This window comes from Leopardus geoffroyi, chromosome E1, assembly GCF_018350155.1.
Source record: "Leopardus geoffroyi isolate Oge1 chromosome E1, O.geoffroyi_Oge1_pat1.0, whole genome shotgun sequence".
Classification (NCBI taxonomy): Eukaryota; Metazoa; Chordata; class Mammalia; order Carnivora; family Felidae; genus Leopardus; species Leopardus geoffroyi.
The window spans coordinates 36310391-36322394 of record NC_059330.1 but is presented as its reverse complement, the minus strand read 5'-3'; the positions used below and the strand labels follow the sequence as shown (position 1 = coordinate 36322394).

Below are 12004 nucleotides of genomic sequence, written 5' to 3'. Positions count from 1 at the left end.
AGCTACGCGCCGACTTCCTGCCGCGGGGCAGAGCGGCCCCGCCTTCCTCGGGTGGCCGGGTTGGGAGAAGCCCCGGCGGAGCCCCGCGGCGGGGAAGGACGAGGCGGCGAGGACGCGTGGCGGCGGCCTCCTTGTCGGCAGCGCGTTCCCCCACCCACGTGGGTGCCTGGGACCCTGGCTTGTTGGCGCGGCTGCCCTTCCGCCGCCACCCAGCCTCCGGCCGCCTGATACGGGGCCAGGCGCGGAGTCGCCCCGAAGCTTCCACATTGAGCATGGAACCCAACCCATTCTGCTCCAATGGAGCCGACCCCGTTGGAGTCCAACGCGGAGGTTCTGACTGGGGCAGGCCTTGCAGTTAAGAACTTGGACTCTGGAATCGGAAAGCCTGGCCCCAGAGCCCACGACCGCTGCTTATGATCTAGTAGCTTCCGGCAAAGTCCTGAACCTCTCGTGGTCTACTGGCCACGGTTGGTTTAGAGTAACCTACTCGTGAGGTGGTTGTGAGGATGAAGGGAGAAAATACGTAACCAAGCATTTAGGGCGATGCCTGACACATAAGTAAACATCCGCTATGATTGTTATTCACCAGATGTGGGGTGGAATCCCTCTGTGTGTTTAGGAAGCTCCATAAGTGGTTTTTTTTTTTTTTTAATTTTTTTAATGTTTATTTATTTTTGAGGTAGAGAGAGAGATAGCAAATGAGTGGGGGAGGGGCAGAGAGAGAGAGGGAGACACAGAATCCGAAGCAGGCTCCTGACTCTGAGCTGTCAGCACAGAGCCCGATGCAGGGCTCGAACTCAGGAGCAGTGAGATCATGACCTGGAAGTCAGGCACTCAACGACCTGAGCTGCCCAGGTGCCCCTCCATAAGTGATTTCTATAGCATCGAGCCTAACAAAAGGACTAATGAAGGATTCTTAAGTCAGGGAGTAAGAAGATCAAATTCTGGTTTTTGGAAAAATTAGTGACAGCCCAGGACTCCTGGGTGGCTCAGTTGGGTAAGCGTCCGACTTTTGATTTCTGCTCAGGTCATGATCTCCTGGTTCCCAAGACCAAGCCCCACATGGGACTCTGCGCTGGCAGTGGGGAGCCTGCTTGGGATCCTCTTTCTCCCCTTTCACTGCCCCTCCCCCTGCTAACATGCGCCCTCTCTCTCTCTCTCTCTAAAAATAAATAAACTTTAAAAACAGAAAAACCAGTGACAACCTAGAGAGACCTAAGTCAGTCATAGCAATCCAACCTAGGAATGAGAGCTAGGGGGTGCCTGGCTGGCTCAGCCCCAGGAGCATGCCCACTCTTGATCCCAGAGTTGTGGATTTGAGTCCCACACTGGGTGTCGAGATGACTTAAATAAATAAAACTCACAAAAAAAGAAATGGTGAACGCTAGGACTAAGAGAGTGGCCACGAGGACAGGGAGAATGGGACAGATGGGATATTTGGGACAGACGGGTATTTGGAAGGCAGAATGGTAAAACCGATAGATGAGGGCAGTGTGGGTGGGGGGAAATGCTCCCGTTTACTGGCTTGGGCAACAGGGTGGTGCTATTCAGAGAAGGGGCGTGGGGAGACAGGGATTGACACCACAGGATGAAGCTGGAGAGGTAATTAAGAGTGGTTTTGAACATGTTGAAATTGAGGTCTCTGTAACATCACAGGAGAGATGGCCAGTGGTCATCAGGATGTGCTGGTAGGAAGGTCCACAGAAAGAGCTGGGCAGAGCTACACAGATCCAGAATCCGCAGCAAGGTAAAATCGTGAATGTGAGTAACGTTACCAGAGGTTTCAAGTTAAAGGATTAGAAGAGGATGGGCGATCGTCCGCCACCATTTTGGTCCTTAAGGGATTATGGAGCCAGGAGCCGATGAGCCTGGGTCCCTCAGGATTTCATGCAGCGGAACTGTCACTGTCACACCAGCCGTGAGCTCCCTGCCTCTGGATGATCTTTATTTTTGAGAGAGACAGAGACAGAGCGAGCGCGGGGAGCGGGGGACGGGCAGAGAGAAAGGGAGACACAGAATCTGAAGCAGGCTCCTGGCTCCGAGCTGTCAGCACAGAGCCTGATGCGGGGCTCGAGCTCATGGACTGTGAGATCCTGACCTGAGCCGAAGTCAGACACCTGAGCCGAAGTCGGACGCCTGACTGACTGAGCCGGATTTTATTTTTTAGTAATCTCCACACCCAACGTGGGGCTCAAACTCACAGCCCAGAGGTCAAGAGTTGCTCGCTCCACTGACTGAGCCAGCCAGGCGCCCCTCATACCGTCATATTCTTCCTACACCACTCCCTGACACAAAAATTTGGTCCCTTCCTGACTCACTGACACAAATAGACACACCTGCTTCATTTCTCACTCTTTGACTCACACCGTATGACCCCTTAAGATACATGCACTGATCCCTCCCTCACACCCATGTCTTCAAATTGAACTATCCATACCCTCAAATGCACACACACACATACTCACTCCCATAGGTGCAAACACCTGGCCCGAGACAAACCTTGTGACCACACTTACACGGACACCCTCACTCCCTTATTCGGACACGTTTGTTCTCTCTTACAATTTTAGAGAAAGTATGTTGACCAGTAATGTGCTGGTAAATGTTTAACGAGCCCCTCTCCCGGCTGGGAGGGAGGAGCTCTGATTTATGGCACTTGTCAATTTCCACCGTGCACCCTGGCCATGGCCAATTTCAAGCTAACAATGATTCTACAACCTGCTCACAAAATTCCTGACAGCTTAACCACGGCTCCCAGAAGCGTTCAGCCCCAGTATACGCTGTGTACAGCCCATCACATTTGCCATCCCTTGCTTTCAGTGACTCACTGGCCTTAGCTGGAGCACGGGACTTCAGTTCTCTACCTCACGGAGGCAGTGTAGTGCATGGTTAACAGCTATTACGTTCTTATCTTAAAATGATGTCATGAGGCTTTAAGTGATGTTTATAAGGTACCGAGCACAATGCCTGGCCCGTAATAAGAACACACTACCAAGATTATTTTAAATCACCCTTTCTGATTCGCTGACCCCCGGAGAACCCAAGACTCCAGAGACAGAGATCCAACTTCTCCCCAGGACAACCAGCTCTACCATAGAGAATCACTAAACTATATCCTCTGAGCAAAGGCATGCTCTGAATTGTGTGACACACATTCTCTCCGACCTCAAGGAGTTTAGGGGAGAGGAAATCTACAATATCGGAGTTGGAAGACAGTGCCTGGCAGCCCTCAGGCAAATTCAGTTCTCAAAAGCGTTTTGTTTGGTCAGCAGAAAGCGTGTCTCTTCCATTTTCACAGTCCCCATCCTTCCCATTGTCTTACAGCCTCCCCACTTTTCTCAATTATGCTACTGGCCCCGGCCCTTCAGCCGATCCAGCTGGCCACTCCCTGATTTAAAACCAATACCCTTGTATTTCTAAATTGAGGTTTAGGTGGGTAAATGATAACAAAAGTTAACTTTTATTGACCACTTACTTTGTGCCAGGCATTATCTGAATTAATACCTCAACCCTAGGAGTTGGGTAGTTAGGAATGTTCTTTTTCACAGACAGGAAACAGGCCAAGAGTGAGGAACTAACTAGCTTGCCAAGTCACGGGCTGAGTAAGCGATTTGAATCTTTGAATCGAGGTGCGTTTGACTCTTGTCTCCTAAGATAGGACTAGATCGAGGGGAGAGAGGGCATTCCAGGTAAGATAACCCGAGAGAAAGGGGTGGGTAGACAGCCCTGTTTTCTGTGGACACCAGGCACTGGGGGGAAGGCGGTGGGCGGAGGGGGGGAAGGGGGGCTTTGAACACTGGAAGATAAAGGTACTGACGTTTGGACAAACGGAGTTGGCCCCTTTCCTTTCACTCCTACCACCATCATGCTAGGGTAAGCCTGGAATCCTGCAGTGGTCTTCCCTTCCCGCTTTCACCTCTATTCATCTCGGTATATAGTCCTCACTCATGATTGTTTGGGAACGCTTCTAGGTCTTCCAACCTGCCCCTGCTCAGAATCCTTCAGGACCTTGCCCTTGGTCTGAGGATAAACTCCAAAAGCTTCAGTATGACCTTTAAGACCCTGCCTCTGCCTACCCATCCAGCATCTGTTCGTGCTAATCAATCCCATTGCCTGTTTTGCTTTGTGATAACACTGGGGCGGTATCTATTAAGGCTCGCCTCATCCCTTGGCCATTTTATCCTTGCAAGTTCACTCCGCTTGGACGTCACGTTCTCAAAGAGGCCCTTCCGACCCCCCCCCCCCCACTCTATCTAGATGAGGCTGCTCCATTCTTTCTCACAGCACCCTACTCTTTCTTCACATGGCTTAGGATGTTAGGTGATTATTAATGTGTGTGTGTGTGTGTGTGTGTGTGTGTGTGCGCGCGTGTGTGTATGTATGTTGAAGATTAAAGTCTGTCTCCATCACGGGACTGCAAATTCCTCAAGGGCAAGGACTGTGCTCATTTCCTTGGCTGCCGTATTCCCAGTGGTGACCACAGTCCCTGCCAGTGTTAGCTTTCCAATAAGTGTTTGTAGACTAAAGAGATGAATTATGGGTGCCGGTGGGAGCCATAGCTCCTTTGCACTGGGTGGCACACACACACACAGAAGACCATTCCCTGGTAGCGCTCGGTAGACGTCGGAATAAGTTTCGACCATGGGCACAAAGATTCATTTCAGCTTACACTTTATTGGTTTGGCTTCTCTCGGGGTCCCTGGGGTGCAGCTGAGGCCTGAGCAAGTGAAGGGCAGAGTCTGGACCTGAGCTGGGTTTGGTCTGAGTCACTGAAACCTAGGGAGAGTGGAAAGAGGAGGGGTAGTGGTTGGAGAGGGGGGTCATTATCCACTTAGAGTCGGCAAAGCAAATCCATCCTGCTGCCCAGCCATGGTTCAGCTGCTCCTACCTCCCAATTACCTTCTTAATTATAAGTCATCAAAGTAAGTCCAGAAAGCACCCACCTTCCTACGGGAGAATTTCTCATACTCTTCTCCATTGTTCTGATCCCGCCCCCCTCCCCCTTTCCCTTCCTGCCCTCTACCGGAAGCCATCCCAGATTTGGTCCCCGGCTTGCCAGCATGGAAGCCTGAGATGTGTTTCGGTTTCCACGCCTCAGTGTTTGCATCTTGAAATGAGTGTCCTTTAGGCGGGCGGATCTCTTCACGGTGTTAATCATCCCTTGCTTCTGGGACGTAATAGATTAAAGGACTTCCTAGCCGGTGGGGTCGATTCAAGGACCACTGAGACCCACAGAGAGAGGAAACATGCCTCCAACTCTACCAGTGCCGTCACTGGGAAGGGGCCATGGGACAAGGGTACAGTGGGAAAGCCGAGAATAGGATGGGGTGGGCGGGGAGGTGAGCGCAGCCTGTCACCTGGACGCAGTGGAGACAGAAGTTCAAGGAGGGATAATAGCCACCAACATCACTGAACTCCTATTCCTCACAGGTTGCTCTTGGCTCTCTCCCTGGATTACCTCGCTTAAACCTGACAACGGTCCCATGAAGTGGTCTGAATAAGCCTTGATTTTCGTGAAGACACGGAGGTTCAGAGAGGCTTATGGGTTTGCTGGGGTGACGATCTGAACCCACGTGTGGCCCCAAAGCCCAAGCTTATGAGCCCCTGTGTATGATGCCCAAAGCCGCCGACCGCCGCCCCCACCTGAGCCTGCAGATCTCCATCTGATCCGCCATCCAAGCCAGCAGCTCTCGAATCAGTAAATCCTTTAGCAGATCTTCATCACTGGGGTTCTTGGGTAGGGAGCTGCCAAGAAGAAAGCCTTCGGCGGGCTTGGCCATTTTTTTTTTTTTTAGCCTCGGCCCCACCCGGAGTGAGTAAATAGAGGGCCCGGGGACTCCGAGGGGCAGCAGGGGTGGGGGGAGGGAGTCAACACAGCTGCTCTCTCTCTCATCTCAGCTTTCAAAGCTCCACCCTGGTCTGTAGGCCAGGGGAATAGGGGGTCTTCAATACAGATGTCCCACCCACCCACCCACCCAGAATGCCTTCCCCAAACCCGAGAGGTGATTTAGGGCACATTCACTCTCTAGAATGATCCGAAGCTTCCTCAGCTTTCTCGGAGAGGGGGCAACTGATGTCAAGGGACTGGCTTTGGAAGGGTCCCCATTCCTCAAACACCGCCTTCCTGAAGTTTGTCGGGGAGAAGCGGGGAAGCCGGATCCCTGAGGCCTCTCGCGCTGCCCCCTCTCCTTGCCTCTGTGACTCTGCATACTAGGTCATCAATCGTCGGGACTCTGGCCCCCAAACCCCTCCTTGGACCCCAGCCCCGATTTCTCCCAGGCTTCTCCCCTTAAGCTTGGGCTGGCCTCCGGGAACTCAGAGAAGACCCCTCTTTGAACTGAGAGTGGAAGGGTTGCTTATCTGGGGCCTTGCCCTGTTCCAGGGTCTGGGAGAGGGAACAATGAGGCCCTGCCCCCACTCCTTCCCTTGTGGGCTGACTCACCCCTGCTGCTCCCTCGCCGCCCCCTCCTTCCTGTTAGATTGATGGGCCAGCTCCAGGGCCCCGGCCTCCCTCTGGGTGATGTTGTGCTTCCAGCTGGTCAGGTAAAGATTAGGGGGTGGGTGGGGCTGGGGAGACTCCAGATGTCCCCCAGTCCCCAAGCGCTCCAATCTTTGGGGACCTTAACCCAAGTCGCAGAGGGGACGTCTTTGTTCAACCGCCCCACTGCCTGTCTTCAGCTGCCAGAGAAGAGCTTTTCGGCGTCTACCGTGCTGAGCAAACAGCGAGGGCAGGGGAAGGGACTTGGCCAAGAGAAGAAGGACACGGGCAGTGTATCCTATTTCCTACGTCCGAAGTGACCACCACCAAATCGTCATTGTCAGCATTTCAGCGATCTCTTAGTCCCCAGCCCAGTGGGGATCCTCTGTGAGCCCCCCCAGCCCCCTCCCACCCCCCGCCCGCCACCTTCCCTGATCCTTCTCCTTAGAAGAAGACTGGAAAATTGCCTTAGTCCCACGCCAGACTGGGCTACTGCCTGAGCCCGATCAGGGCCACCATGTTGCCCAGCTCCCCATCGGTGCCCAAGGGAAAGGCACAGCCTGGAGTTGAAGTACAGGCCCGCGTGGCACATGTGACGTCCGGTCTACACGAAGGAAGGCACAGCCAGCCTGGGGCCAAGAGAGGGCAGGTGCATTGACTTACTCATTCTTCTTCCCCTTCTGGGCCAGCAGCCAGTTCACAAAGTCTTGTTGGCGGATCTTGTCCATAGCGATGCTGTAGTCACTGATGAAAGTCCCCTCGGCGTACCTGGGGCCTCGAGGTCGGGAGCCACTGACCCTAGTGTGGAGTCTGGGGGGGGCAGGGAGGGGAGACGAGAGAGAAAGCAGGACACCGTGGGAGGGGCAGGGGGCGAGGGGACTCACGACGCGGGGACAAACGATCGATCGTCACTGACAGGAGGCTGATGTTTGAAAACAACCCTCCCCCCTTTCTTGGGAGTCAGTTTTTATGGAGAGACCCTGTTGTCTAAGCATCAAGCCCCTGGGACTCTGTCCTCAGCCCAAGGGCCCACTGCATCCTTAGTGGGTGTGGCTCTCGCTTCCGGGCAGAGAGGCATCAGGGGTGCCCCTGATCTCAGGGGACTGATCTCAGGTCCCTCCTCTACTCCTCTTGCCTGGCCCAACCCCATTCAAGTCTTTGTTCTTGATCCATACCAACAGTAGTGAGCCCTCACATAATAAGCCCTTTACTGCGTAAACTCATGTGATCCTGATAACACCCCTCCAAGGTAGACACCATATTTTTAAAAACTTTTTTTTTTAACGCTTATTCGTTTTTTTTGAGAGACAGAGAGAGACAGAGCGTGAGTGAGGGAGGAGAAGAGACAGAGGGAGACACGGAATCCGAAGCAGGCTCCGGGCTCTGAGCTGCCAGCCCACAGCCCGACGCGGGGCTCGAACTCACAGACCGGGAGATCGTGACCTGAGCCGCAGTCGGACATTTAACCCCCCTGAGCCACCCAGGCGCCCCAGGTAGACGCTCTTTCTATCCCTTTTTGGGAACGAGGAAACCAAGGTGCAGCGAGATTGATGTAGCACACACAGAGCAGGGGGCAGATCTAGGATCCACCCTCGGGCAGTCTGAGCCCAAGTTCCCAGCTTCTACGTGACGGCCCCTGTCCTCGTCCACATCTGACGTGGCTGATTTGTGGGGAAGACGGCTAGTCCTTGCCTCCGACAAGGCCCAGCTCTTTGCTCAGACAAGTCCCTCCTGGTCCTCCGGAGCACAGAGGCCCCGTGCTCCACGGGCTCAGAACATTCTGCCTTTCCTCGCGGTGCTTGGGACAGCCTGCAACTCGCCTAGGTGGTTCTTTGTCCCCCACCTTAGGCCTGTACGTTCCGCGAGGCATTCGTGGGCCACTCGGCATGTTTATGTCCTGTGGGTGGCGCCCAGGAGGCCTTCTCTACAGTTTGACCAAAGAATGAACATACGCGAACGCTGAAGGCTTTCGCTAGGAAGGGGGGCGCCGTCCTCTAGTTCAGACACTGAGCCACTGAGGAAGTCCTTCCAGAGATCTAACCACAGTCTCTCTTGTGGCAATGGGAGCTCGGAATAAATACCCTCTGGTTCTGTCCTCCCTCGGCGCACACACACACTGCTGGCAGGTTCTCCCTCCAGTTCTTTCCTCTTGGCCTGGGATTCCTCCCTTTCTCATCCCCTCCGCCCCCTCAAAGCCAGAACCCGGCCATCCTCTGCGGCCTCCTCCCCTGCACCCCTACCTGGAGTGACCCTCCCCTTTCTCTGCCAGCACCGCGGCCAGGAGCAGGGACCCCAGCAGCAGATTGAAGATCTTCGCGGCTCCCATCTTCCAAGGGTTATTTCCTGAGCGAAGAGACAAAAGGGGACCAGGATGAGGGAGGCAGCGTGCTCAGGGACAGCCGGTGTGGCCGGCCACGTCCCGCTGACGCCTCAGAGCGTTGTGCGGGTTCTGAAAGCTGGGGACACTGAGCTCTGGGGATCAGGGCTTTTCTGGGAGGCTGGAGCCGCGCCTTGGGGAGCGGCAGGGGCTCTCAGATCGGCCGTCACCTAAACCATCACAGAACCTCTTGCCCGGAGTGAAAGCCACCAGCAGGACTGGACCGTCTCATCCTCTCCTTCTCGAGCTTCCCTGTTTCTACCCGGGGTCCCCCTGCAGGAAGACGAGCCCGGACATCTCTAGGTCTGGCTTGGGCTTCTGGGGGCTTGGGAGGAAGGTTCATTACTGCTTTTCACCCCTTTTCAAGACGCCCCCCCCCCCTCCCCCGGATGAAATGGGGTCAGACCTGCCTTGGCCACCTGGGTGTTACGGGAATCCTGAGAACCGCCGCCTTATTTCTCACGTAGAGGAAAAGAAAGAGAGGTGCCGGGGTGACGGTGCTGAGCATTAACGGGTGCCAAGATCCACTGCCCCTCCAGTATCCCGTCCCTTCCCTGTCCCAGCTGCTCTCTTACCTGGCTTCCTTCCCGGCTCTTCCTGAGATCGAGGACAGGGCAGGGATTTCTTCCTCCCACCTTCTGGACCTTTGGAGCCTCTCTCAAGAGAGTCGGCGGTAGCTCCTTTATATCCAGGCATCGCACACCTGCTGATTAGCCTAAAAGCATCTTATCTCAAAAAATTAAGTCCGCAGCTCCTGCCACATTAAGTCCATTTTACGCGTAATAAAGTTGCCCTTTCCATCTGAACTGTGCTAATCGATGATTAACATTTGGGTATCTCCAGCTGCCTCAGAAGGCAGGCTACCTTAAGGGTCCCCTTTCTTCTCCCCCCGCCCCCACTTCAGGGCACGGGGCTCTGTATTCTTCCCGCTTCCTTTACAGGTGTTCTCAGAAAGGATGCCCCGGGTGAGGGCACACTTGGGTAGGGTGGCATTGCCTGGGGTAGGACCGCTCCCACAGGCCACAGGCCGCCCCTGGATCAGAGAGAATGGGGCACAGTCCTTTGAACCCCAGCCCTGGGTAGTGGCCCACAGCTTTGGCAGTGAAGCAATGTCTCCGCTGCAAAATCTAGGGGGATATCCCAGCTGGCTGGGGGAAAGGGCTGGAGAGTGAGACCGTTGAGGGAACACGAAGAATGGGGGGTTCCTGGGGTAGCTGGGAACCACAAACTTACAGCCAAGCTGCCTTCCTCCGTAGGGGCAGGGTAGAGGCAGGGGGGGTGGGGTGGGGAAAGAGGTACATTTACCCCTTGGGAACTCGAGGGAAGGCGGGCAGCTACAATTCTATCTGTAAAGATTTATTGGGGCGCCTGGGTGGCTCAGTTGGTTAAGCGTCCAACTCCCGATTCCGACTCAGGTCATGATTTCACGGTCCGTGAGTTGGAGCCCCTCACGGGGCTCTACGCTGACAGGGTGGAGCCTGCTTGGGCTTGTCTCTCCCTCCCCCTCCCCACCCTGCCCCTCTCCCCCTGCTCACATACTCTCTCTCTCTAAAATATAAAATAAATCCTAAAAAAATAAAAGTTATGAGACCCAAGCCTCTCTCCTCAAATGCCCTATACAAGAGAATGCCCTATACAAGAGAAGTCTGTGGTTCTGTCTCTGCCATCAGACTGGGGGATCTGAGGGTATGCTGTCCCTGTCAGGCTGGAGGGCTCACCAGGGCATGGCTTTGTCTCCCTGATCAGACTTGGGGCAGGGGGGGGGCTCTCTGAGATCAGGAGTATGAACCAAAGGCTGCCTGTTCCCCATCCCACAGAAGCTTCTGGAGTGAGGCGAAGGGTCATCCTGAAGGAGCTGCCTCTGACTCTCTCCAAGCACTAAACACATGGCTCTGTCTTCAGGGCTCAGGCTCGAAGGGGCAGGGCAGACACTGCATTTGGGGCAGACCCCCAAGGCCTCCTTCCTAGGCTCTTCCTTCTCCGCTCGCCGTGGTACTTTGAACCCCAAACAACCAAGCTCGTGCCCTGCCTATTAGCTCCAGGCTCGGCTGATAAAGGCCACTTTCCTTTCCAGGTAAACTGTGCAGCCGGGAAGCAGCTCCAGCCTGAAGTTAAGTGCTTGTGTGGGACGAGGGGGTAACTGGACTAGGGGAGCAACTCGTCTCTGCTCCCTAGAAACCTCACCCACCCGCCGCCTATGTTTCACCGTGGAGAAGAACTTCTCTCCCGGCAAGCTCTGCAAATTCCATCTCCCGGCTCTCAATGGGGAGAGATTAGGCATCATTTCAGATCTGGCCTCCAGAGGGGATGTGGGGGTGCTTGTGATCCTGTTTCCTGTTGAGCAACAGTTAATGGGCTCGCTCGGAAGGGTCTGTGTCAAAACCTGGGCACCCCTGCCTGGAGGCACAAGGTATCCAGGAAGGGTGAACATCATTCCCTGGGACCCCTAGGTCTAATGCCCAACAAGACTTGAGGAGGGTTCTGGGATGGGTCCTGGCAGCCCTAAGTCCCTGCCTGGTGCTCTGGGGATTTGTTTGGGGGCCAGGCTCCTCCGAAGGCCAGTTGTGCCTCAAACCCGCACGTCACCCCATCTTGGAGGGGACCTCTCTGCAGTCCCCCAACCTGTTTCCCTTTGATCTTTGGCTCTCAGGCAGTGGACAGACTAGAGAGAATGTGCCCTGGGCCCTGGGGGAGGAAGGAATGTAGGGAGGGCCAGAGGAGATCAGAGAAGATGTCAGATGCCCAGGGAGACCCCCAGGCCCCAACCCAGGGCATATTGGGAGGCTGGAGAATGGAAAAGATGGCCTTCCGCGTTTCCGGGGATCGGAGCCTGTTGAACTTGATCAAAATAGTTCAGTCAATCCCCTGCAACCCCACCAGCCCGTCCACGCACGATAAGTGCCCGAGGGTGCAGATTCCAGCACAGTGCAGCCGTGGGGACAGGGAGGGGGACCCTGGACGTGGCAGACCCTCAGTCCACTGGGGAAACTTTCCAGGATGTGGGGTGTCAGAGAGGTCACAGGGGACGGGAAGGCAGGAGGAAGCCCGGATACAAAGGCCAATGGCCCAGACAGGTGGAGAGCAGGTGTGTGTGTGTATGTTTTTTTTTTTGGGGGGGGGGGTCCTAAGGACTCATAGAAGCCAGGGAA

The 12004-nt window shown here is 54.9% G+C and overlaps 1 protein-coding gene and 1 long non-coding RNA gene across 2 annotated transcripts; one reads left to right on the top strand and one right to left on the bottom strand.

The window, feature by feature from the left end:
• The first annotated feature begins 48 nt into the window (after nt 1–48).
• LOC123603510 lies at nt 49–11009 on the top strand. The gene is made up of 3 exons (XR_006714915.1): nt 49–467; nt 3549–3689; nt 10930–11009. It is a non-coding gene; the product is annotated as an uncharacterized LOC123603510 (long non-coding RNA).
• On the bottom strand, nt 4655–9759 carry LOC123603509 (gastric inhibitory polypeptide). The gene is made up of 6 exons (XM_045488509.1): nt 9431–9759; nt 8719–8821; nt 7142–7288; nt 6443–6535; nt 5644–5745; nt 4655–4776 (listed from the first exon to the last, which is right to left on the bottom strand). Exons 1-6 carry the CDS (start codon nt 9549–9551, stop codon nt 4767–4769), a joined length of 576 nt encoding a protein of 191 aa, XP_045344465.1. The 5' UTR covers nt 9552–9759; the 3' UTR covers nt 4655–4766.
• Nucleotides 11010–12004: the final 995 nt, after the last annotated feature.